The 27,913-nt window shown below is 40.6% G+C and overlaps 1 protein-coding gene across 2 annotated transcripts; it reads left to right on the plus strand.

The window, feature by feature from the left end:
• The first annotated feature begins 309 nt into the window (after positions 1-309).
• On the plus strand, positions 310-27,625 carry LOC134185089 (aconitate hydratase, mitochondrial-like). Of its 2 annotated transcripts, XM_062652879.1 has the most exons (24): positions 310-348; positions 411-491; positions 548-640; positions 976-1,134; positions 1,186-1,237; positions 3,397-3,495; positions 3,563-3,667; positions 3,728-3,819; positions 13,104-13,209; positions 13,293-13,386; positions 18,785-18,848; positions 18,914-18,987; positions 19,060-19,171; positions 19,240-19,312; positions 19,375-19,424; positions 24,246-24,275; positions 24,330-24,379; positions 24,430-24,505; positions 24,562-24,659; positions 25,627-25,720; positions 26,658-26,790; positions 26,858-26,878; positions 27,118-27,218; positions 27,281-27,625. In XM_062652879.1, the coding sequence occupies exons 1-24, from the start codon at positions 310-312 to the stop codon at positions 27,416-27,418; spliced, it is 2,034 nt and encodes a 677-aa protein (XP_062508863.1). In that variant the 3' UTR covers positions 27,419-27,625. The 2 variants fall into 2 exon arrangements, with proteins under 2 accessions (XP_062508863.1, XP_062508861.1); XM_062652877.1 differs by lacking the exons at positions 310-348; positions 411-491 and having other exon boundaries at positions 529-640; positions 27,281-27,438; positions 27,491-27,625.
• Positions 27,626-27,913: the final 288 nt, after the last annotated feature.

Here is a 27,913-nt window from a genome sequence, read left to right on the forward strand (position 1 = left end):
ACGTAACAATTAAAATGCCATACCCTGCAGTTTCTAACCATACCAAGATCATCAGTAAGGTCCAAACAGCGGAAATATTGCAGACTTTTGAAGTACAATTTTATGGGGAATAGATAGTAGTCGAAACCTACCGGCGTAATGCGTTTTATTAAACAAGAATGCACGAAATAGGATGCATCCCGCTGACTGAGATCTACATCCCAATCTCCTCAAATGCGTTCCAGGACGCATCAACTGTTTGTAGGAAAATCAGTGTGCTGTCTTTGAATTCTTTGTGACCTCTAAATGTAATAAATATCTGTTATTTAGATGGCTATGTTGCAGTTTATTTCCAGTGGATTACCAAAGGTTTGTTGTTTGCATATGAGCAAACATTTGTTGGCTAGCGTGATAAAGGGTTGAGTTGACAGGTTGCAGTGCCTTCCACTATCCATTGTGACCATCTTATTGAGGCTCAACAGGGAGCTGAAAAAGACTTGGCTAAAGCAAAGGTAAAGCTATGCTTTATTTTGATATGGAAATGGTTTAATTTTGCTTGCTTCGATAGGATGTCAATCTTGAAGTTTATGAATTTTTATCAGCAGCTGCTGCTAAGTATGGAGTGGGTTTTTGGAAGCCAGGGAGTGGAATCATCCATCAGGTGATAAGAAATCTGAATTGGCAGGGATAATGGTTGCCAAATATTCAGTTCAATGACTTGGATGCATGTGGGCATACACGTACATGGCTTTGTTTTCTATTATAGGCTGTGGGTTGTTTCAGGTGATTTGTTTGTACTATTGTGTGTGTGTGTGTGTGTGTGTGTGTGTGTGTGTGTGTGTGTGTGTGCGTGTGCGTGTGTGTGTGTGTGTGTGTGTGTGTGCGTGTGCGTGTGTGTGTGTGTGTTATGTGAAACAAAGGATTTAGGTGTAACCAGATATGTTTAATTTTGTGTACTTGTACATTTAATGTTATCCATTTATCACTCTATTGTAGATTCTGCTAGAAAACTATGCATTCCCTGGTCTTTTAATGATTGGAACAGACAGTCACACTCCAAATGGTGGTGGATTAGCTGGCTTGTGTATTGGTGTGGGAGGAGCAGATGCTGTTGATGTCATGGCTGGGCTGCCTTGGGAACTTAAATGTCCTAAGGTGATGTAGTCTGTAAGCTGGTGATATATGTGCTTATATAGTTGTTTGCAGGTTATTGGTGTGAAACTAACTGGAAAGTTGAAAGGCTGGACAGCTCCCAAGGGTAAGCTCACTACATACAGAGTAGCGTAACATAGCTCTGAGCAAGAAAACTATTAAGAAGTGGTGTGCCCTTTGGTGTGTTGGATTTGGTGTATGGTCTTTGCTAATTAGTTATCATTGTTTGAACTGCAGCAGGGATAAAAGTGTGGCAGCCTGCCATGCTATTTACTGGCCCACCATGCCATTGCTCATTTTCTTCTTCATCGCCACACTAGCTCTTGTCCTACTATAATTACACATTCATCCTCAGATAGTCTTTGTCACATTTCTTTATATATACGATATAGCTTGTACGAAAATTAGCTGAAATTTATGCACGAATTCAAAACACAGTATCCACATCAAGGCACACACTGCAAGTAAAAATTGCTCAGCTTGAGCGATCACTGTAGTTTATTCAATTAGGAAATTGAGGACTATCAATCCCTCAGTCTTATAACTACAATTAGAATATGTGACACTGAAGTGTGTGTCGTTTTGTGTAGCAGTGCCACCAGTCCAAGTTGTGTGCGTCACGCATGCACCAGTCACAATACGGTTTCAGTGTGGCACAGACATTGCTGCATGTGGGCCAAAGCAGCTAATCGTTATGTTGATGTTAATTGAATAGCTTTGTGAATGCTGTAGTGTAGTACAGCCATAAGTTTCTAAATTAGGCTAGTGGGTACACATAAGGGTTTGGACATTCAAGTGCTAACGTAGAGTGTGGCTTAATGGGTGTGACTTAGATATGGGCGTGGTCTTACACAACCACCTTTGCCTTGCTATTCCTGGATGTACATAAAACAATGCAGCAACAAAGGTACTGTTTTAGATCTTTATAGTTTGTCTTGTTAGTTATGTAGTTTGGGAAACTTCTTTAATTTGATAGCTCGTGGATTTCGACAACTGTTCTTAGTGTTGACATATTTGTGCCTTGTAACAATGATTTATTGCAATGTATTACAGAGGTAGCATGGTAGGTAGTTGACAACCAGAAGCTGTGTACTTATCACACATAAGAAACAGTAGTTTGCAACAACATTACTACATGCATGAACTGTTCAAGAAACTATTTTTAGTGTTTCCAGAAGGTCGTGTAAATCTTTAACTGTGAAATAACTTGCCCGTTGAAAGAGGAATTATTGCAGTTGGACAGTAAACCAAACAGTTGTGTGTGTGTGTGTGTGTGTGTGTGTGTGTGTGTGTGTGTGTGTGTGTGTGTGTGTGTGTGTGTGTGTGTGTGTTTGTAACACTTATAATCACAAAACTATGCAAGCAGACGAAGGTGTACATGCCGATGGCAATGCGAGTTTCAGGTTTTCATTGAGATGTCTCTGCTGAGTCCTCAATTGAGGTGTTCTTGCCATATAGAGGATGCATGTTTGAGCATTTGAAAGCATTTCACTATAAGCGTTTTCACACACGACTAGGCTAATTGTAGATAGAGAAATTATGATTAGCACAGGTTTAGAGCAAATGTGTTTACACTGCTAGCTAACTATGATTGCGAGTCACCTGCAGGATGCATTAGTGTCTATATTTAAACATCATGGCATGTTCAACGTGCGATAAAGTCTATTTCTGGGATTAATGTACAATAGATGGAGTGTCAGAAACAGTGGACGCTGGAAACCAATTTTGGCGACAACAACGATGACGGTTCTGCATCTAGAGGTAGCAAATGCAGAGCACATGCACTAGAATCGAGGGAAAGGGAGACTGTTTGTCCTCAATTGACGTTGTATTTCTGCCTCCTGTCGGCGTTTCACTGGGTCTCCTGCAGAGTCCAGAAATAGATAAACAGGATCAAGCAAAGCCTGCGTACTCGCCGTCATGTGCAGGTGTCATGTGCTTCAATTTTTTTATTAAATTAATGCCACTAATGGAGTTAGTTGTAAAGAAAGCTGCTTCCTACATGCTTTAGAAGGGCATTGAATTTTGTAATCAGTGATGAGGAGCAGTGTGAACAGTCAAGTTTAGTACACTAATGGAGAAGTGCTTTTAGGCCCGGTGAGAAAAAGCCCTATATCTGTCAGTAACTGAAACATGTGCATTCTGCAGTATAGCATCAGACTGTGATTTGTACATACATCTGTGTTTTGTGGGCAATGCTGGGAACATGACCATTAGTATTCAATAATATGCAGTTGTTATACATAAACTGTCTATGCGTGATAGATATCATACTGAAGGTTGCTGATATTCTCACAGTGAAAGGTGGCACTGGAGCTATAATTGAGTATTTTGGTTCCGGAGTTGAGTCAATCTCTTGTACAGGTTAGTGGGTACTTTTTGGTTGTTGTTTTGTAATATTTTAGTTATATGTTAGCATTATGTTGTTTAGGAATGGCGACTGTGTGTAATATGGGAGCTGAGATTGGAGCCACAACATCTGTGTTTCCCTACAACAGCAGAATGGCTGATTATTTGAAGGCAACATTGAGAGCAGGTAAAGAAGGGTATGGGACTGCTATGCTAGTAGGGATAATAGTTTGATGTCATGTTATAGACATAGCAGCTAATGCAGACTTGTTTAAAGAGATCTTGAGAGCTGATGAAGGAGCTCAGTATGATCAGATAATTGAAATCAACTTGAGTGAGGTACATAATAGAAGTTTGGTTAAATGTGTTGATGCCATCTTTTTCCTTGCTGTTTTTATTATGGTGCGTCTTTACAAATATGAGCATCTTTGTTCACAGGGGTGATGTTCAGATATGTGAAATGTTTGGTAATATGAGGCCTTGGATTTCCAGTTACTTTTTTCATAGCTTGAGCCAACAAAGCATTTATGTTTCATTGCCTAGCTTTCTAATCAATTATTAAATCCTTTTATTGTACTAATTTTCAAACGGAAATGATGAACATGAACATGAAGATTAATGAAAATTAGCCTCGTCCCAGGCATTCACCTCGCTCCTCTGTGCAGCGCTCGCGCATCACATGACTAGGCTATGAGAGCGAGGAGAACACCTGGTATATTTCAAGTATGTCATGATGACATGGGGCCTCCTTTTGATTCTACTATGCAATGATATAATTTGACCTTAATGAGGTAGAAACCATCATGTGAAGACTACACTGTAACGTCGCGTGCATGGATAGACTAGGACCGGTGACAATGCCAGCAGAGTGAGGTGTAGAATTCCATGCATGTTTGCTGCAATTCCGAGTTAGTAGACTGTAACAGTCGGGCGCAAAGTAAGTTTTGTTGATCTAACCTTTCGATGTCATGATGTGCGATGACAATGGCACGTTTTGGCCGCTGCGAGATTTATGTTGCATAACATCTTAAATCTCACCGAATTTATGCCTACACTAGCCCAAAAACAAGACTTCCCTCCCCGAAATAGCAACAACAGAGTTCAAGAATTTACGTCTACGCCCGTTGCTGTACCATGCTTCCACCAAGGCACATCTGTCTAGATCTATGCACATCTTCAAGCTTTAACAAAAATTGTTTCAATGTAACAGACGTCTTCGTTTGTCAATGTGCTCAGCTGCTGTTGCAAAGCGCCTTTATGGCAAGCTCATGGCAAAACAGTCTGTCATGCGAGTTAATTAATTTGCATGCTTCTCACAAGACTGTTGTGTAGATCGCACGCAGCAATTACGGGGCAAAATTGCAAGCAAATGAGAGTGTGCATCTTTTACATTACATAATTGAATCAAAAGGGGCCCCACTTCATCATGACGTGCTCAGAATATACCAGGCATTCTCCTCACTTTGACAGCGTAGTCATGTGATGTGCGAGTATTGCACAGAGGAGCGAGGCGAACGCCTGGGGACGAGGCTAAATGAAAATAAGCAACTGCAGTCATTAAGGATGTCTAACATCTCAATTGCATGTCTTTTTAATGGTCAGGACAGAAAGTCTTTGTTCTTTGTCGCAGCAATGTCTTTCATGTAGAGGTAATGTATTATGCATGAGTAAACACTTTCTGTTTCTGTAGACTGTTTAGTTATGCGAGGGTTCAGACAAGCTAAATTTGAATATTCGAGGATGCGTTGCACATTGTCTTATTGCTTGCTGGTTGCTTTTACAAAATGCAACATTTTTAGGAATTGTTTATGCATGTCATTCATGAGCATGGACAGTGAACCTTAAAGTTCATGACCTTGTCTTAGCGACACTTGGTTTAACATCATGATTTTCTTACATGAAGAATAAGTATTGTAGTTCTAACAGTGTCAGATTTAATGGCTTTATTTTCAATAATGATTTTGATTCACACTGTGTATGTACACTATTTTGTCGAATATAACAACTTTGTTGTTGAAAAGATGTCACGTGGGTGCTATATGGCTTTTACCAGCATGAGTGGCGGGGTTATTACCCAAGGTGAAGCCGAGGGCTATAACCCCGCTTTGAGTGCTAGTAACAGTCATATGGATGCTAATTATAAGATAAATTATTTATACCATGGTCACGTGACGTGTATAAGTATAAGTGCGAGTATGATAATAATCGGAAGTAACTTAGTGCACACTTGCTGTGCAATACGTCATATACACCACCTCAACATGCGCTTGTAACTGGCCGCACGTCACGTGACACAGTACCTGCAATAAGTAAGGTGACAGGGATAAACTTATGATAGGATACGATATGATAAAAGATATGATAAATACCAAAGGATGTCGTACGATAAAAGATACGATACCATACGATAGGATACGATAAAAGATGCCATACCATAGTGATCCGATCTGATACCATACAATACTCAATACCAGTAGGATAGAATATTCAATACCAAAGGATACAATACCCAATGGAATACGATACTATACTATGCAAAACCAATACCACAGAAAATGATACCATTGGCAATACCAATGCCATAGAATAGAATATGATAGGCAATAATACCATATTCAATACTTTACCTTACGCAAAATGATATGCAATACAATATGATATAACACCATGCGATACACAATATGATACGCATATGATAATAATGTTAGGTTACTTAGCAGGGTTGTCACCAGCATTTTTCAAGTTGTAGCGAGATGATGTCATTAATTAAATTAATGTTGCGTTTTTAATTAATATCAACAAGAAATAGATAAGAAACGAAGCAGTCAAACTTTTAGGGATCGACGCACAGATAGTGTGTAAGTACAGTTTCCTAACAGGTACCATATAAGCTTGTCTTGTTTGTAGCAAGTGAGAGTGTGTGCTTTAATGATGCAGAGATTTGGTTTTACCAACGACCAGATCGGTATGCACGCATCATCTTGTTTTCTAGCCTTTCCAGATATGCTCTAGACTATCTGCAGTTGCTTAGGACGTCAAACAGCATCAAGAACGTATGCATCCAGTTTCCGTTGTGAAACGAGAGTAGACTAAAGTGCAGCGCGTAGAACGCTATGTATAAGTCAGATGTTGATCATGACTGCAGCGGCCAAGATCGAATCCTGTTGACACTCTCGTGGTTGCGTTGGCTGCCATAGACATGCAGGTTTTTCACTATCAGCAAAGAATCTGAACCCTTGGAGGTCTTGTCATAGACGACAGACAGCTACCACGTATGAAACAAGAGAAGATAAGTGAAGGGGAATGCACACTGTAACAGAATTCAAACAGCATTCAAATGTTTTACCAATTTCAAGCCATTACCTTTGTGAATGCGTGATACCCGATGAGTGAGTTGCTAAATGATTTCCCAAATACTTGAACGGCAGCTGAAATGTCTAAGCATCGAGTACACTGCTTCATTCTTTGTGCAGTAGAAGTTAAAAAAACAACAGTCTGCAGCATAATTTACACCAATATATGACTGTGATGGCGACGTCTTTGTTGGGGGGACTTGATAACACCTGTTCTGTGATCGGTTTTCGCAGCATACTGAGAGTGCAAAAGAAGGGGTGTATCTGCTTTGTTGTGAGTGCATAGAATTTCATCAACGTTTTGTGATGCCAATAAGGAATCTCTCATACTCTGCAATTTAAAGCAGCGTTTGTTGTGATTATAACGTAAAGCTTGGGTACCTAAGCTTTGTTCACTTCCACAGACTAAAGTATATCAGCCCACTAATGCGGTACACCCCTGATCTGGTACAGAGAATTTGAACGACAAACGGAATGGTAGATGAAGTTGGTGTCATCTGCTCAAAAGATTGATTAAAAGTTTGCTGTATCGGTCACTGAAGATGTCAACTAGGACTGTATGGATGACTCTGATTTTTTGCACTTGAATGGCGAGATATGCAAACGTTCTTGGCAGTGTTGTTGTAAGAGTGCCATGCCAATTTACAATGTAGACTGCATCATTCGAAATTGATTCACCCATTTGCACGTCTTTTGCAGCAAGAAGTTTGAAATTTGTTGTTTTCATCAATGACCTATCCAAATTAGCCAGAGGCAAAGGTATCGGTCTTAAAGCGTACTTCACGTGAATAAGTCGAACGGCGATAGAGTCTTAGCCAAGATGATCATACAACTGAAATGTTACGATTGATTTTAATTAATAGCTACTGCTTTTGACACCATGACAGGCAGTTTCTGCTTCATTTGCCGTCCAAAAGTTGGTGTAACTGTTTCGTTTGATACCGCAGTCTTGTAAGTCTCCCTGAAGTTCGTCTTCAGTATATCTACGTCAGCTTGACTAGAATTTGGTCACGCTGGAAATAAAAAGCTTCTTCCATGGCTATATCTAGTACTACTATATTGCAAAGAAATGTCACAACTGTATGCACACGAGCTGTTGAGGCAAAAGTTGTGCAAGGTATTATAATTTACTAGAGGCTAAATACGTATATCCACTAGAAACGAAGATAAACCAGGGGAAACTTGCGTTAGACTGAGTCGCTCTGACACTCTTACTGACTAGCTGAAACCGTTTAGCTAGCTAAGCAATTGACGCAATACCAACAGTGCATAGACTGCAGTTTGTCACTGTAGTAGAAGAACTGGCTGCTGGAACCAATGGATAACATGCACCTAACCACATCCGGCCTACCTCACCTTTTGCAACAACTGTTTAGTACGAAAAGAAGCTGACCCTGTATAGTGGATATCTCAGATATAGTCAACTACAGCCTGTATATGGTACTTTTGCACTTTCTGGGTGAGCTTCTCAGTCTATTAATTAACATGAATGATTAGCATTTGTACTGAAGATGCCTGATTGATGACCAACGTTCAAGTGTAAGTTATTTTAGCTATGCGATAAGTGGCATTTAGAATTAGGGCATGGCTACTAAAAGTCACCTGTTTCTCCTGTACTTTAGACATTCTGAGTGGTGACCGAGCTGATTGTAGTAGTTGACTGTTGGTCTACCCACTGTTCGAATGGCAGTTAGTCCCACGATGGTTACAACGCATTTGATCGAATTGAAGGTCTTGGCCGGGGACTAAGTGATAGCAAGGGTTCTTTGAGCTCCCTGTGTTGTCAGTTGCAGCTGACTTTCATGTTGCATGCACAAATTCTGATGAGCCTGTTAAAACAGCAGACTGCTTTTGTTTATGACATGTCTCTAGGTTCAAGTTGTTGCAATCGACTGTTCTAAAGTTGCAGTCTGCCATGGATAGGTGAAGTACTGTACTTCTCTGAAGCTAGGTTCCTTCTTAGTAGCAGCACTATCTGCAACAGAGCATGTCTACATGTTAGATAGTCTAGTGTGATATAAGGGTTTACTGCAAACTCTAGTGTGATATAAGGGTTTACTGCAAACTAAGCAGTTACAAATAAGCAGGTTTTACCTGATGAATAAACAGTTGCAGACGATCCACCAGCACTACTATCAGAGAATGGTGAGACAGTTGGATGGTTCTACATTTTTGAACTTCTGTCTGTGTGTGTGTGAGAGAGAGAGAGAGAGGAGAGAGGAGAGATAGCTCAGTTGGTTAGGAAGTCATCTTATGGAGTGTTTACATCCGGGACCTTGAAGGGTCGCAAGTTCAAGTCACAGTGATGGCGAGCTATGGCATAATTTTTTAAGCAAGAAACTAACACACATACTTCTCAACTCAGGAGGATAAATGAGTACCTGGTCATTGACTAGTGACCTAAGCGGCCATCGGCTGTGTGTGACATCAGCCACTGGGGTCTTGGTGAGACTTTGGGTGCTCACACCGCAGTTGGCTTCACAAGTCGGTGCTCCTACAAGTGCCTGGCCCGACTCCAGGAGTTTGCTAGCGTATGCCCAAAGTTCTCTGAGTAGTGGACAGGGCTCAGCTTAACAGCTGGGGCATGATCTCTGAGAGGCAGCTCTGATGTTTAGGTTTTAGGTTTTTTAGGCACGTGCATGCGTGTGTGTGTGTGTGTGTGTGTGTGTGTGTGTGTGTGTGTGTGTGTGTGTGTGTGTGTGTGTGTGTGTGTGTGTGTGTGTGTGTGTGTGTGTGTGTGTGTGTGTGTGTGTGTGTGTGTGTGTGTGTGTGTGTGTGTGTGTGTGTGTGTGTGTGTGTGTGTGTGTGTGTGTGTGTGTGTGTGTGTGTGTGTGTGTGTGTGTGTGTGTGTGTGTGTGTGTGTGTGTGTGTGTGTGTGTGTGTGTGTGTGTGTGTGTGTGTGTGTGTGTGTGTGTGTGTGTGTGTGTGTGTGTGTGTGTGTGTGTGTGTGTGTGTGTGTGTGTGTGTGTGTGTGTGTGTGTGTGTGTGTGTGTGTGTGTGTGTGTGTGTGTGTGTGTGTGTGTGTGTGTGTGTGTGTGTGTGTGTGTGTGTGTGTGTGTGTGTGTGTGTGTGTGTGTGTGTGTGTGTGTGTGTGTGTGTGTGTGTGTGTGTGTGTGTGTGTGTGTGTGTGTGTGTGTGTGTGTGTGTGTGTGTGTGTGTGTGTGTGTGTGTGTGTGTGTGTGTGTGTGTGTGTGTGTGTGTGTGTGTGTGTGTGTGTGTGTGTGTGTGTGTGTGTGTGTGTGTGTGTGTGTGTGTGTGTGTGTGTGTGTGTGTGTGTGTGTGTGTGTGTGTGTGTGTGTGTGTGTGTGTGTGTGTGTGTGTGTGTGTGTGTGTGTGTGTGTGTGTGTGTGTGTGTGTGTGTGTGTGTGTGTGTGTGTGTGTGTGTGTGTGTGTGTGTGTGTGTGTGTGTGTGTGTGTGTGTGTGTGTGTGTGTGTGTGTGTGTGTGTGTGTGTGTGTGTGTGTGTGTGTGTGTGTGTGTGTGTGTGTGTGTGTGTGTGTGTGTGTGTGTGTGTGTGTGTGTGTGTGTGTGTGTGTGTGTGTGTGTGTGTGTGTGTGTGTGTGTGTGTGTGTGTGTGTGTGTGTGTGTGTGTGTGTGTGTGTGTGTGTGTGTGTGTGTGTGTGTGTGTGTGTGTGTGTGTGTGTGTGTGTGTGTGTGTGTGTGTGTGTGTGTGTGTGTGTGTGTGTGTGTGTGTGTGTGTGTGTGTGTGTGTGTGTGTGTGTGTGTGTGTGTGTGTGTGTGTGTGTGTGTGTGTGTGTGTGTGTGTGTGTGTGTGTGTGTGTGTGTGTGTGTGTGTGTGTGTGTGTGTGTGTGTGTGTGTGTGTGTGTGTGTGTGTGTGTGTGTGTGTGTGTGTGTGTGTGTGTGTGTGTGTGTGTGTGTGTGTGTGTGTGTGTGTGTGTGTGTGTGTGTGTGTGTGTGTGTGTGTGTGTGTGTGTGTGTGTGTGTGTGTGTGTGTGTGTGTGTGTGTGTGTGTGTGTGTGTGTGTGTGTGTGTGTGTGTGTGTGTGTGTGGTGTTAACCTTATCTCCAGTCTTCTTGACTTGTTAGGCCAATGGCTCTAGGTTAATGAGACCGGGACTGGAGTACATTCAGCACAAGTTTATTTCACTATATAGTACACCCTCGAATATCTGGACTTCTCCGGAGACAGGTTAGAAGACCGGATAATCAAGTGTCCGGATAGTCAAAAGTTGATAAATATCAACTAAATCCCCTCCATAGTACTTTTTTCACACTTACTGTACATTCATGTCACTAGAAGAGCCATCAACAGCTGCCTATTTATTAGATTATTACGTTCTCTGTTATGTATTCGCTCATTTGTGAGAGGCTGTACCTTAATGCTCCTTTACTCAATGAAAGAGAGCACTAACAGTGCTGAACCCTAGGCAAAATTTGACCTCTTTCCAGTTCCAGGTACTTTGGTTGTACAGTAGAATGCACTGCAAAGCAGGAAACTTACCTAGGCGTGTGTTCCTGAAACACCCAACGATTGATTTTAACACCATGTGCATGTCACTAGACACAAGCATCCAAAAAGTTGTTTATACAGATGGCCGAGTCACACTAAACACTTGTTTATACAGGTGGCTGAGAAAGGACAGGCAGTCTATCATTATACCGTAAATCACTTGGGTGCTTTGTCGCAGGCTACTCTCCATTGGCTATGACCTTGAAGGTACATTTGATAGTTATGATTAGTAATCAAAATTGGAACTTTTTGCGTGACTTTGCCTAGACTGGCGGACAAGCTCTAACAACCATATGTCGAGATTACACGAGTACCAGTGAACGCATGCTATACATTCCAAAGTTGTTTATATGGTCATTTCCGTTGAGTTGGTATTTCTGTCGAGTCGAGTTGGTATGACCGTCGAGTTGCTACTTCTGGTGAGACGACTACTCTAACCCTTGCTTACACGTAGGGTTAATCACTCTGAGTCCATTGAATTGTGAAACAGCTATGTTTAGCTGTCACAGTGCTTGGGGGGTTGAGAGGGGAGAACTTAGGTGTTAATTAGTTGATTGGTCAGCCTGCTCATTTGTTTGATAGTGTACAGCATATTAGTATGAAGTGAAATACATTATAGTTCCTTTATCCGGAAATGCATTATCCGGGAACGTAAAAATTTGGGGGACACAGAATTTGTTCAGATAATCGAAAGTCCAGATATCGAAAGTCCAGATAATCAAGGGTGTACTGTAGTTTTGTTTTAATATGCACAGAGATGTCACCTATTTCAGCAGAAGTTCTAGTTACAAACCTACATACACTCGATGATGTAGTGTGAATTTGTAGTGATTGAGTTTTATTTATATGCTTTTGGCAGATGTGTCAACGTGGCAGCCATACTTCTCTTTTTCATAACATAGAAGACATTTTATAGGCCAATTATGTTGTACACACACGCACTCACACACACACACGCACACACACACACACACACACACACACACACACACACACACACACACACACACACACACACACACACACACACACATGTAGCATGCAGCACTTTGGTGCTTCTTACAGGTACTGTAGCTTGTAAGTTATTAACATTTCTGCTGTTTTCTACTGTTGTTATTAGTGCTCAAAGGGATAGCAAACCTGATCAGTGGAATAGTGTAGAATCTGTATGACCTAAAAGAAGTTGTGCCTATTTTTGCCAACCAATTCTACGATATCATCTAAAATGCATTGTAGAGAGACATATTCAGTTTACTGACTTAGTTTCATGAGGTGTATCTTAAGAATAATTAGCCTAGGCATAATCATTCTAGCAACGAGTAAATACACATGTAAACTTTGAACAGCTTACCTACAAGTGTAAGATAATGCATGTGCATGATAAGGACACCATATCTGTTTAATTGACCAAGGTCATAAGGTAGTCAGATAATCTCTTTCATGAATAATTAGCTGAGACTTTGCCTCTGGTAATTATCAAGGAGAAAGCTTCTCATGATTGAGTTTTAATAGACATGAATATCAGCTCCTTACCATACATTTAACTGATTTGTTGTGTTTTTTACTCAGAGATGGCAACCTAACTGCAATCTGCATATATTGACTAGTTAATATATGAATAATGTGAATGATGCAGTTGGGGTGCTATGCTGAGAGCTTAAGATAAACAAGAAAACAACAACATGTAAATAAATATTCACACATGCAAACACACAACAAATGGTCTTACCTCTTCTTGCTATAAGAGATTTACATTTCTATCTAAGTATTACATCTCTAAGTATCAGTATGTTTTGGCAGTTGGAGCCTCATGTAAATGGTCCTTTCACTCCTGATCTTGCTCATCCTATTTCAAAGCTTGGAGAAGCTGCACAAGCAAATGGCTGGCCAATAGATATCAAAGTTGGTAAGTTGATGAAGTTTTCGTTTGTAAAAGCTATGACTATGATATGAATTATATGATATCAAGAGAATCATGTGTTTCTACAGCCCTTATTGGTAGTTGCACTAACAGCAGCTATGAAGACATGAGTCGGTCAGCTAGCATTGCTGTTCAAGCTTTGGAACATGGACTGAAAGCAAAGTATAGCAAGTGTCTGTGTAGAACTAACTGTGCATGACACTTGTCATTCTTGATGTCTGCTACTATCTACATGTATATATATATATATATATGTGTGTGTGTGTGTGTGTGTGTGTGTGTGTGTGTGTGTGTGTGTGTGTGTGTGTGTGTGTGTGTGTGTGTGTGTGTGTGTGTGTGTGTGTGTGTGTGTGTGTGTGTGTGTGTGTGTGTGTGTGTGTGTGTGTGTGTGTGTGTGTGTGTGTGTGTGTGTGTGTGTGTGTGTGTGTGTGTGTGTGTGTGTGTGTGTGTGTGTGTGTGTGTGTGTGTGTGTGTGTGTGTGTGTGTGTGTGTGTGTGTGTGTGTGTGTGTGTGTGTGTGTGTGTGTGTGTGTGTGTGTGTGTGTGTGTGTGTGTGTGTGTGTGTGTGTGTGTGTGTGTGTGTGTGTGTGTGTGTGTGTGTGTGTGTGTGTGTGTGTGTGTGTGTGTGTGTGTGTGTGTGTGTGTGTGTGTGTGTGTGTGTGTGTGTGTGTGTGTGTGTGTGTGTGTGTGTGTGTGTGTGTGTGTGTGTGTGTGTGTGTGTGTGTGTGTGTGTGTGTGTGTGTGTGTGTGTGTGTGTGTGTGTGTGTGTGTGTGTGTGTGTGTGTGTGTGTGTGTGTGTGTGTGTGTGTGTGTGTATAAAACTATTACATCCACCCCAACAAACAAGCATTATCCCCAACAAAACAAAACCCCAATTATTCTACATATGTAGTCAAAGTCAATTTTTAGCAAATATCTACGAATTATCATTCTAGCATAGTGTTGTCACAATTGAACAGAAAGCTGCTGCAAAGGTTGGAGAACACTTGCTGTAAATCGATGCCATTAGAGGTCTTAGTTTGGCTGCAATAGTTCTCAATGTCTGAAGACTTGCTCAAGTCCACAAGCCAAGAGATTCCAGCGCATATATACATGTATATATACATGTATGTATGTACATACGTATTTATGTATGTATGTATATATACACACATTTATATATACATATATATTTTTTTGAAGAGAGAGAGAGAGAGAGAGAGAGAGAGAGAGAGAGAGAGGGGGAGGGAGGGAGGGAGGGAGGGAGGGAGAGATAATATTATATTTATAACAAACTACTAACAGACAAAACCGGCAAATCCCAAGCAGACAAAACCGGCAAATCCCAAGCAATTACATCAGCATCTAACATTAATCTACTTTGTATCATGCAAGCATTAAATTTCCACAAATTAACAGACATTTGTTGCATTAAATTAGAATACGCTTGTGTAAAAGGAATACTTGTCGCAGTCACTACTTTAGATGCAATAGTTTTAATAGTATTCAGACTAGGAGTCCAACAACCATACGTTTCCACTGCTAGTGGGAAGAACAAGGCACCACTGTCAGCAACTGCTTCTTCGTACTACACACACACACACACACACACACACACACACACACACACACACACACACACACACACACACACACACACAGACACACACACACACACACACACACACACACACACACACACACACACACACACATATATATATATATACATATATATACAGTACCGGCAATAAGTAAGCTGACAGCGATATGCATACGATACGATACCATACCATACCATACCATACGATACCATAGGATACCATACCATACCATACCATAAAAGATACCATGTAGGATATGATAAGATAAAAGATGATACCATACAATTAAGATAAGATACCATACCATACTATATATGATATGCAATACTATATATGATATGCAATACGATATACCATACCCTAGGATACGCAATAGGATACCATATGCAATACCATGCCATATGCATACAATAAAAATGTTAGGTTACTTATTGCCGGTACTGTATATATATATATATATATATATATATATATATATATATATATATATATATATATATATATATATATATATATATATTCTCTTCTTCTATGCAAACTATCCCAAACTGCCCCAGACTACCCCAAACTACCCTACCCACCCAGTCCCTAAACATAACTACATTACAGTAACAGGAAAATCCCACAAGTCATCAAAGTCCAGGTTCAGTCTACTGTATAATAGCTTGGCATTATACACACACACACACACACACACACACACACACACACACACACACACACACACACACACACACACACACACACACACACACACACACACACACACACACACACACACACCACACACACACACACACACACACACACACACACACACACACACACACACACAATTGACATGTATTATTTGGTGCCTGTTTTCTATCATTTCATATCAATTTTGTTACTGCTAAGCACTGTGTATGACTTTGAGTTTGACATTTTAGGTTCTGGTTCTGTGTGTTTGCATCTTCTCAGGGTTATGCCCTGGGAATTATAAAGAAATATTAGTACTACATAATATATACGTGTGTATATATATATATATATATATATATATATATATATATATATATATATATATACTCAAACCTCCCTTATCCAGACCTCCGAGATCCGGGCACCTCCCTAGACCGGGCACCTTTGCACCCTCGGAAACCCTGCACATATACTTGTAGGTCTTGGGGCTCCGAGGTTACACACCGCGTAAACAACAAACTCCCATATGTTCAGTCGCATTCACGTGCCAGTGCGTGGGAGTATGGCTTCGAAGAAAAGGAAGCGCGCCTGCATCAGTCTTGAAACGAAGCTCAAGGTCATTGATGAAATCAGCAAATGTCAGTCACAGAGACACGCCTCGGAAATCTTCGGAATTCCGAAGTCTGCTGTGGCGGACGTGTGGAAACATCGTGATAAAATCAAAGACCATGTGTTTGCTGTCTTAAATAAAGAGGAGTACAAGAGGGTACACGCATCTTTCTATCGTAATGACACTTAGTACATGACAGAATTAGAGTACGTTGGACATGTACATTAAGGTGGTCTGGGACTCCAAAGCTAACGCGCGTTACCTCTTTCTTTTATCTGGACATTCTGAAATACGGGCACTCCCCGGTCCCATATTGCCTGGATAAGGGAGGTTTGAGTGTATATATATATATATATATATATATATATATATATATATATATATATATATATGTAGAGAGAGAGAGAGAGAGAGAGAGAGGGAGGGAGGGAGGGAGGGAGGGAGGGAGGGAGAGGGAGAGGGAGAGAGATTTGGGGAGATTTAAATTTGGGAGTCTTATCTGACAGTTTTAGGCATTGTACTATTAGAAAGGTTGTTGCTTAAGTTTTCAGTAGAAGAATGAGCGTCGGAACATTGCAACTAACCTTTAAAAGTTAATTAGCCATTTCTGGTGTTTCCAAACAGTCAATCTATGCGTGAAATGTTTCAGCTGCTAAAAACTCTAGAGTAAAGCCAGCAAAATTGTATGTCATCTGCTACTTCCTTTTCAGCTGAATTCATTACACAAGTTTGTTTGGTTCGCTCATTCACTGTGAGTTGCTGTAATGCCATGAGGAAAACAGCTCAGTCCCATTACTAGAGGAAAGATTGAAGCACTGCATTCTGTAAGCCATACCACTCGCCAGATTGCAGTCCAAGTGGGAAGATTGAAGACAGCAGTTTATCAATGCCTGCAGAGGCTGTCAAACGGTAGCTGTGACTATGCAACACGTCCTGGTAGAAAAACAAAAACAACCGCACGTCACGACAGGGTGTTGAAGCGCCTTGCTATTGAGAACAGGCAAAAGACGTCGAGACAGCTATTCTTTCAGCTGCATCAGGAGGCTGAAGTTGCTATTTCCTGCAGTACAGTTAGAAGACGACTGCATGAAGTGAGCTACATTCTTGGAGGCTGCTTAAGAAACTGCTGCTAGCAGATGAACACTGCCGCCTCAGACGAAAATGGGCGACAACGTATTGTGACTGAAATTTGGAGGCGTGGAGATCTCCTTTTTAGCGATGAAGCCAAAATTAGCTTTGGGACCAACGGAGCGTTGCACGTCTGGTGCCATAAGGGAGAAGAGTATTTGCTGCAGTGCTGTGATTTTACAGTAAAACACTCACCAAGTGTTATGGTGTGGGGTAGCATGTCATATTATGGCGTTGGATCTCTAGCTAGTAAGACTAGAAGGCCGCGTAGACACTCTTGCCTACCAAGGAGTTCTCGATGACCACATGCTTCCTGATGCTCAGCGGTTACTAGGAGAGGAATTTGTTTTCCAGCACGACAATGCGCCGATCCATACTGCTCGATCCAAGGAGGCAATTTGGATTAGAAGACATGGGACATTAATTTAGGATGACAGTATATATAATCAATTGATTTAGTTTTATTATAAACATTCTAGACTGAGATATCCCAGCCTTGAAAGTTGACTGGCAATATGTAAGCTGACAGCGATACGCATACGATACGCATGCGATAGAACGATAGGATGCCATACGATAGGATACGCAATACCAGTAGGATAGGATACGCAATACCAGTAGGATAGAATACACAATACCAATACCACGTATTCACAATATGATATGCAATATATGATAGGATAAGATACACGATATAATATCATACCCAGTAGGATAAGATACCATACAATACGATACTACAAAAATTTTAGGTTACTTATTGCCAGGACTGTATATCTTCTAACCTCACTATATGTTAACATAGCATTATGGTAATAATTTGGAACTTTACTTGAACTCATCATAACAGGAATTTTCAAATCAGCGGCCAGTGAAAAGACCGCCCACTAGGTGTTTTTTGGAAACTGTTTCATGTACAGTGCATGAGCCGCTAATGAGAATCTAGATTGTGGTGCGTGATTTGACGTCGGCACCCAAAGTTGGCCAATATTCCAAGGCTATGTTAGTAATGTGCGCTACTATACTACAGTGCGCGTACAGGTTTGGCAACCAGACAGCAGTCTTACGCTGTGGATTGACGAAGGAACCTCTAAAGAAACGTCTGACAAGAAGTGTAGGAGGGCTGTCAGGCCTGGTCACACTCTTAAGGTTTTAAAGACTATAATATATATGCAGGACGTTACAAGATGGGCCTCACACTTGGCTACTCTCTAGTACTCAAGTCAATTTGCTAATTTCCAGAGTTTCCTACGAACCGTTCGTACGCTTATTGAGAACGGATATTCTTCCATAAAAATCCTATTTTCTGTATTGCTGCCCTGGGTGCTGTTTCGGAATTCCCGGTACTGTTTCTGTCAGCAAGTAATATGGAAAGGAGTGCATTGAAGACTTTAAAGCTGCTTCAATATGTGGTTATGTTGATGAGCAGTGGCAGAACTGCAGAATGTCTTTTTTAGAACTTTCTACACACACACACACACACACACACACGCACAAATTGTGTGATTTTATTAATTATGATGTAAAATAGCCTTTGCTTATTTTTGTTTACATTGTAGGTCTCAGTTCACTGTAACTCCTGGGTCGGAACAAATTCGATCTACCATAGAAAGAGATGGACTTGTTAGTGTTGCGTTACTGTGTCCAATGTCTATACAATAAAGCTACTTAGAAGCTACATTTTGTAGAGTGAACCACTTCGGGCTATTGGAGGCGTTGTTCTGGCCAATGCTTGTGGTCCATGCATTGGACAGTGGAATAGGTGTGCAGTGTTTTCTAGTCCTTAAATTGCTTCTATTTGTTGATATTGGGTTGATATTTATCATTGAAACAGGCAAGACGTAAAAATGGGTGAAGAAAACACCATTGTGACTTCATACAACAGAAATTTTACTGGTCGGAATGATGCCAATCCAGCTACTCATGCATTTGTGGCTTCTCCAGAAGTCAGTGCTTTGTAGTTATAGGTCAGTTGTTGAGCCTATAATACTTGTGTAATATTTGTTTACTACAGATTGTAACTGCTTTGGCTCTAGCTGGCAATCTTTCATTTAATCCAGAAACAGATTATTTGACTGCTCCAAATGGTGACAATGTTTATGTTTGATACTTGTTGTGTAGTTGTTGTGTTTATTAATTGCTATTACAGGTCACCAATTCAAGCTAAAAAGCCCTTATGGAGATGAGTTGCCAAATAAGGTCAGGAAAGTCAATGCCCACATCAAAGTAGTAAATGATAAAACCCTACTTAGCTCTAAGTGTCAGCAGCTACACACAAACAGGTATACAATGCTATGTAAATTCCTGGCATTTTGCCTTCTACGTTTACATTTTAAATTTGTGTCTAAGTAATTAAGTAAATGGGCTCGTACGTAGCCTTTACACTGACAAATTGTTGATATTCAAGCCTTTTTGACTATCTACACGCATCAAAATTACTTATTAATGAAGAAGAAGCTGGTTTAGTGTTATAAAGACGAAGTTGACCATTCTCTTAATTTTACAGCACAGGATTGCAAACAAGAAGCTATGAATGTGGATTGTGCTATTTGTTAAGCACTGGGTTACATTACTCAGTCTTCAATATTAATGCTACTTGATTGCAAGCATCACTACTGTTTTGCTTGTGAGGAGTCGACCTTCATGAAGCTCTGACATGTTTATTAGCTGTTTCATAGGTGGCTGGAACGTATCGGAACATCAGCTCTTTAGTTTTTATCTTTGTCATGCAACATGATCTAAGATGAGGACATTGCCAGAACTGATTTTTGAGTTACCTGACCCCTCATGATGTTCATGACAGCATTATAGGGAACTTCCACAAAATGCAAGTGACTTTCTATGATAGTACTAGCATCTTTGATTCTAGTAGTACAAATTAACAAAACCTTTTCTGGATGGAGAGATTGAGGTTCCAACGTGTGTAGTGTTACCCTGGAGTGCTGATGATGTATGAGTAGCTTCCTTTTTGCATTTGCAAGTCATCTGTTTTGCCATTCCTGTATTTCCCTACAGTTTTGTACTAAAACAGGATGATGCGGAGGACAGCTGAAGTTTGGAAACTCTACTGAACTTGAATCAGGTGCAAAGGCAATCTGTAGACATTTGATGTTCTTGTTAAACTTGCATGCATGCAACAGAAGAATTATGTAATCAAAGCTTCATCAGCCACTGTTTCAGTACCTCTTATACCGGCTTTACACTAGATGATTTGACTCGAGTCAAACTGGCCCGTGCTAATTTGACCCCGTGTAAATGATTTTGGATCGATCTAAGTGCGTTTAGCCCGTGCTAAATTAGTCCAAGCTAAACCATAAGGCCAGGCTCGAGCTAAGCCTAACCAGTGTTACATATTTTCGTGTTACTGGGCAACAATGCATATAGTATATTTTCCTTTGCGTATTTCCATATTTCTACTAGTATTTGCAACCTTGAAGACTTTGATGAACATCTCAAAGAATTTTGAAAGGTTTTGCACCGGAATCGACGAAGTAAGATTAGAAGCAAAAACAGTAACGTCTTCTTTAGGCGCTTGCACAAAGCATGCCAAATGGACCACCATGCCCAGTTAGCCCAGATAGTCTAAATACGCCACCAATCATGCCAAATTAGCATGGGCCAGGCTTGAGTCAAATCGTTTAGTGTAAACCCGGTATTAGTTCGTAAGAGGCAAATGATAAAAGAGCAGATCGCGTTTGGATCTTTGTTCTTTTTCTACAAGAAAGTAAGCTATTCATACATCATCACTGCTCCAGGTAACATGTCCGCAAGTTGGAAGCTTAATTTCTTTTCTAGAGAGTGTTTTTACAAAGAAAGCTACCAATAGAATAAGGCTTTGTCATTAGAATGCTATTTGTGTTTTTGTGAAACTTTTCTTTTAATCATTCTTAAAGCATTATAATATAACACTATATGCACCACTAAACAGTGTTTTATCATCATGTCTGAAGAAAAAGCATTAGGAGATTGTAGCCAGAAAAATAGCAAATAACAGCTAATTTTGTGTCTATTGATGACTCCACCGAAACTTCCAAATTTCTCAACTAGAGATCCCATAGCAGTAGCTTCACAGCTGGCAGAACTGGATATAAAGGCATAAATTTCATGAATTGTATTGGTGATTTTGTTCACTGATGTTTGTCTGCCCACTAAAGATTGATAGCTCTATCAGGATTCAAGTAGCACGGGGAAGTTCTGTGGCATTAATCTGCATAAACAGGTCGTGTATCCTCTGAAACGGATGCCATGCATTTCCTCTTGCATTTATGGACACTGTACCAGTGGGTGCAGTGCATCTTGAGCTAGAAGTTTCAAAGTTACAAGATCAACAGAAACGCTGACTTAGAAACGACGGTCTAAGAACAATTGACATGTTGGATTCATAGCTTAACTCCGGGTTGATGTATCAAAGCGAAAGTACCAGCAACTTTTGAGAAAGACTGAACAAACAGATCAATGGCTATTAATTAGTTATCAGTCTTTCAAACCCACACAAAGGTGCCTTACTTTTGAAAAGTTTCTACTATCTATCAGTGTTTATGAAGCGGAAGGTTGAGTGTGTTTACCACCTTACCACTAGCTTGGTCTTGAAGAAAGGATTGTTTATCTATTTATTTTGACTACCAATATGGTTAAAAGGTAACGGATGCTTAACTGATTTTTCTAAACAAATTCGTAGTGGGTTACAAGGCAATTATCTACAGTAGCAACATACTGTATGAAATGACTAGAAATAATGACAAAGCACATGAGCAGATGAAGGATGCAACATCTCCCTGGCCACCAAGACTAATGATAGGGTACCAGCAATCGTGGCTGTGTATGGGTCATAGGTGCTCAGACAAGTGGCAAGAATAGTTGGACAACGTCTGATGACTGACTGTTATTTTAATCTCTGGAGGAGGGAGGGAGGGAAGAGAAAGGGAGGAGGGATGGAGAGGCGTATTATCCCAACTTTCTGTTTGGTCATTTGCCCTTTGATATTACTGTTCATAACACATTTCACCAGATTTGAATCAACACTGCGCATTCTAGTGGTGTGGCCGCTGCAGCTAGCATACCTGTCAACCCCTAATGTTTATGTTCCGGGAGATCATCCTTGGAGACTCAATTAATATAACATTATCTAGGTGGATTAGTGTGTTTAGTGTGTGTGTGTGTGTGTGTGTGTGTGTGTGTGTGTGTGTGTGTGTGTGTGTGTGTGTGTGTGTGTGTGTGTGTGTGTGTGTGTGTGTGTGTGGTGTGTGTATGTTGCCTCTTGGAGGCAAGCATGATCGTTTTCACAGTAGCTCTTGAACAGGACAGGACTTGTAGTGCTATAGCTCGTTGGTTAGAGAGCCATCTTATGGAGTGAGTACATTCTGAGTTTAAGTCACAGTGATGGCGAGCTATTGCATAATTTCCTTGGGCAAGGAACTCACACACAATGGCCTCTCTCAACTTATGCATGAGTACCGGGTTTTGACTGGGGTGGCAAAGGCCCCGACTGCGACAAAGTCCACCAGCCACTGTGGTTTGGGTGGGACTTTGGGTACCCACACCACAGTTGGCGTCGCAGTTGAGCAGCTGTGAGTACCTGGCCAGACTCCAGGAGATTGATTGCTTAGCACAGTCCATAGCTCCTGCGTGGTGCACAGGACTCAACCACCTGGCTGGGAGCATGATCGTCTAATGGCAGCTTCTTATCGATTGATTGTGTGTGTGTGTGTGTGTGTGTGTGTGTGTGTGTGTGTGTGTGTGTGTGTGTGTGTGTGTGTGTGTTTGCAGTGTTTATAATTTCCTGTCGCCTCCTCACCATTGGCAACTACCACTTGCGATTTGGTGGGTAAATGTAGACAATTTTGTCTCCTAAAGATTCAATGCGAAATTGCACAAAGTCATCTTACTTTTTGTGTGCAGTTGTCTGGCCAATTGTGTAGAAACGCAGAACCTCCCATTTCAATTAATAACAACAGAAAAGACTATCTATTTAGTAGGACAAGCAAGCAATAAGACATTAAGATGAACACCTGAAATTGTTTAAATTGTTATCTGAGTTCCAGATATCTAAGGATACAGTAGTCTAGTTGCAATGTACGTACGACCAACTGATCGACCATATTTATAGTCGATTAGCTCAGATGCTAATGAAGATATTCTAACCAATAGACAAGATGTGATGTCATTACCGACCAATAGACGTACATGATGTCATCATAGGGCTCCATCTGTCTTTGCTTGGTATCTGCTACGAGAATTCGGCCATCAGGTTCTCTATCCTGTACATGGCAATAGTTCTTTGCTAGAGTTCTGATGTTTAGTGTAGACGGTATCTAAGAAACAGACCGATCACAAACGGGAATTTGCAAAGGGGAACATGCATAGTGCACGATGGTGCTTCAGTTTGTCGGACCAAGCGACTGACCTGTTGCTGTACGCTGTAAGTTACAGCTCAGCGTTAACCTACCACCTCCTGTTTACTCTCCCACGACATCTGGAAGCAATTGGAAACCTTAGCTGAGAACATTGGGTTGGGCTAATTACCTCAATATGTCAAACGTTATCATGTGACGAGATATGATTAAAAGCCTGGTCTTTTCTCGTACTTCCCTCGGCCAGCTCAACGTGAATAAAGATTAGGAGTGTTTATAGTAGTCTTACATAGTCAGACCCTTCTTGCCTACATACCGTAGTAGTCTCGCGTAGCCATGTAGGTGGGAAAGGTCTGACTGCAAGAGGCTAGGTTTATAGGTAGCTATTTTTTGGAGTAGCCAATTTTATACAAGAGCCAGCAAGGACAAAGAAATTCACACGTACAAAATCCGGATGTCTTTTCCAGTTTCAGTATAAAAAATGTAATGTGTGCACACTGAAATAGGAAAGTAAGCGTGGTTGTAAATAAAGTAGGTGTGTTCTTACATTTAACTACTCTGGTGACCAACAAATTTGGAGAATTTTAAACTCGTGTGTGTTGTGTGACATTCTTGATATGGTATTTGTCACATTCTCATGTGTCATAATGTTACTTTCTTTGTGTTACAGGGATTTGATCCTGGACAGGACACTTATCAGGTGATAATCTCTCGGTCTTGCTGTTTCTGTTCTTATACAGTAATGGTCTTATAGGCACCTCCTGCAGATTCCAGCAATATATCTGTAAATGTTCATCCTACCAGGTAGATGTTATCAATCGTTGTTTATTCTGGTCTTTAAGTGCTTGTTATAGCCAACGACTAGCTCTGTTATCTCCATTTGATAAATGGGATGGTCAGGATCTGACTGACGTGCCTATCTTGATTAAGGTAGTGTTCTACTTTTCTGACAAGATAATTTTAGGGTGACTGCAGTTATTGTGTAGGTGAAAGGAAAATGTACAACTGACCATATCAGTGCTGCTGGGCCATGGCTGAAATATCGAGGGCATTTGGACAACATATCAAACAACATGCTCATTGGGTAAGCTCTCTATCGCATTGTATGCTAAGCTGCTATTTTTGAATGTAGCCTTATAACACTACCAGAAATTGGAAGTTGGTACTAAGGTTTTGTTGAGCAGTTGCAGTTAGGGGCGTTGGCAGAATGGATGAGTGTTGTGCATCATTTGCAGCTCCGTTTCTGTACACTGTAAAGAATTTCACGAGTGTTTAGATCTTATCACAAATATTTAAGAAATTATAATTACACGGATCTTATAACCAATGAAGCTTATTGTTGCTGAATTTGGTATCATTGCAATTATTTAATATCATTAGTGGAAGTTTTCTGCAATTGAGTCTGAATACACTTGCCTGACTACAGCAAGTAGTCAATTGAGTCTGAATGCACTTTTCTGACTCTAGCAAGTAGTCGGTGTTGTTGTAAATTTACTACCAAGGCAGTAGTTCAACCATAATTCATGCTGATATAGTGTGTCAGATGTGAATCCCGTAGGTTCAGCATCTTGATATGTGTACCTACCTATAGAGAGTTTAGTGTTGTGGAAATAGGTGTAGACTAGTTCTTGCATTAAGGTTAAGTGTGTGTAGCATTTTGTAGCTTATAAATTATGGTTTAATCATTATGATGTGCTTGTCATTATTACTCCGGGTTATTAATTAAATGAGCAATTTGTATTATTATTACGTGGTCATTTTCTTGTTTTTCTCTTTTGGTACTGAACATGAGAGTTTTTACCTATTGATGTTTATGAATTGATGAATTTACTCGATTCAAACTCTTTTGAGAGTTTATGGGTGGGTGAATGAATATTTTTAGAGCCACTTCTACATTTCTTTGCATAATAAGGTTAATTGAGATATTGTTACTGTAGTAGCATAGTTCAAATAGTCTCCTATGATGACCACCCAGCACTTTTTTGAATAGCTCATTCTCTATTGCCTGCTGTGTTGTGTTAGTGTGTCTTTAAGTTTGATTGTGTTTCAAGAGCTGTGAATGCTGAAAATGACAGAACCAACTCTGTAAGAAACCAGTTGACAGGAGAGTTTGGAGAAGTTCCAGATGTAGCACGATACTATAAGGTTGGTAAACTTTGTTACTGTAAATTCTCGACCAGCTATAGACCTACTACTACTTTCAGCTTTACCTGTTTTGCTATTGTGTGTGTGTGTGTGTGTGTGTGTGTGTGTGTGTGTGTGTGTGTGTGTGTGTGTGTGTGTGTGTGTGTGTGTGTGTGTGTGTGTGTGTGTGTGTGTGTGTGTGTGTGTGTGTGTGTGTGTGTGTGTGTGTGTGTGTGTGTGTGTGTGTGTGTGATTTCATTTGCATTGCAGAAGGTGCTTCAATTGGTACAGCAGCAAACAGATATTTTGCTGTTTTGATTGTACATAACTTGATAGCTAGCTCACAGGTACTCAGTTAACAGTCTTTTGTACTTAGTGTCAAAATGTCAAGAACGGGTTAGAACTGAAACCTATTGACAACAGTGCCTATCTCATTTGGTGCTGCATTTAGACCTAAGCTTTCTTAAGTTTAGGAAACAGTAAAGTTTTAGTAAAAACCTTGCTTACATAGCTACAAACCAGGAGGTTGATAGTAGTTAAGCTTTGTAGGTTAGGATCAAGCTGCTTGCCTCAGGTTTGCATTGTTTTGTTCTGAGTCACTTGACCTGGAAGTTTGGACTAACTAGATCCTACAGTACCTGTAAGATGTTTGGATGTCGTGGTGGTGCAGGAAGCAAGACAAACTTGCATATCAGCAAATGAGCAAGTAGTCTGTCAGGATGCCTAAGTGCAAAGCTTGAGCATGATGGTGAGAATGTGCATAAATCTGGACAGTGTTGTTTTAATTATATTTCAGTGTTTGAGTTTTTAATGCACTAGACATAATTTGCACCCAATTCAAATTATTTTCAATTGATGAGCTTTTCTGTCAAAGTGTCTGCTATAATTTTATTGCGTTCGGTTTTGTGTGCACACTTCCATTATTTTGAGAGTGGTTGTGGATGTTGTTCACTGATAGGCTCAAGGTGTTCCATGGGTTGTTGTTGCTGGTGAGAACTATGGAGAAGGCAGTAGTCGAGAGCATGCTGCATTGGAGCCAAGACATCTTGGTGGCTGTGCTGTCATTGTGAAAAGCTTTGCTAGAATTCATGGTATAAGTGACGTCATATCTTGGTTTGTGGCAATGGTATTTCTAGCATTATTATTGTGTTTGTGTAGAAACTAATTTGAAGAAACAAGGTGAGTCTTTTTAGAATGAAGTATGACTTATGCTACATTTACACTAGCAACTTCAGAACCGAGCTGGATCAGATAGATTTTCTTCAATACTGCCTTTAGTTTTGATCTACTAAATACTTGATAATGAATGGCCTTGTGTTAATTTTAATTTTGGCCATGTAGATCCCTTTCTACTGTACCAGGCACGGTTCTAAAGTCTCTAGTGTGAGCATGGTATTAGATTCATGCTCGTATATTAGGTCTCTTACCACTGACGTTTGCTGACCCTTCTGATTATGACAAAATCTATCCTGATGACAAGCTTTCACTAGTTGATCTTGTTCAGCTCTCTCCTGGAAAGGTGACCTGCTATGATGATGCCTATTTGTTCTTAGGTGCAGTTGTTTGTGCTGTTGTTTTTAGCCTGTACATTGCATAGTCAAACACAGTGATGGTAAGCATGAAGAAATCTCACTACTTCATTCATTAAATGAACCACAGATTGAATGGTTCAAGGCTGGCAGTGCTTTGAATCGCATGGCTGAGTTGGCAAGGAAATAATTAGCTAACAACACTGAGATGTACGTTCAGTATTAGGGTCGTGATTTATTCTATTACATGTTACCTGTTTAGTTTATGGATTGTGGTGGTCAGCTTAAATGCTAGCTAGGAGTGACTTTCAAGACTACTGCATGTGTCGTGAATGCTTTATAGCAATGTGTATTAGTCAAGATTAGTGTATTAAATCAAGAACGTCTCGGTCCTGGATGGGTGTCTTTGTCAATGCTTTCGGCCAGTAGTTCTCTTCACAGTGCTGAACTAAAATTGCTTGTAACTAGTAGCTGATGTACCAGCATGAGCATATGTCCTTGTCTGATTGCATAGGGAAGAGTGATCTTCATGTTACCAGTCGACACGGTTCACCTCAGGTCCTCTGTTCATTTCTTGTGTACTATTCTCTATGCTAGTAAATTGAAGCTGTGTTTACACCGTCACTTCCACAGGTATGCACCTTCTGAAAACCAAAATAGGATTGTCACGAACAATTATGAATTT

The sequence above is a fragment of the Corticium candelabrum genome, chromosome 9 (genome assembly GCF_963422355.1).
Source record: "Corticium candelabrum chromosome 9, ooCorCand1.1, whole genome shotgun sequence".
NCBI lineage: Eukaryota > Metazoa > Porifera > Homoscleromorpha > Homosclerophorida > Plakinidae > Corticium > Corticium candelabrum.

What these genes read in the sequence shown, in the direction of transcription:
- LOC134185089 (XM_062652879.1), top strand. Translation starts at nt 310, where the DNA reads ATGGCTATGTTGCAGTTTATTTCCAGTGGATTACCAAAG. An exon ending in TTATTTGACTGCTCCAAATG is followed by an intron (nt 19,313 to 19,374) that starts GTGACAATGTTT and finishes TTGCTATTACAG; the next exon opens with GTCACCAATTCAAGCTAAAA. An exon ending in TTCAGCTCTCTCCTGGAAAG is followed by an intron (nt 27,219 to 27,280) that starts GTGACCTGCTAT and finishes TGTTGTTTTTAG; the next exon opens with CCTGTACATTGCATAGTCAA.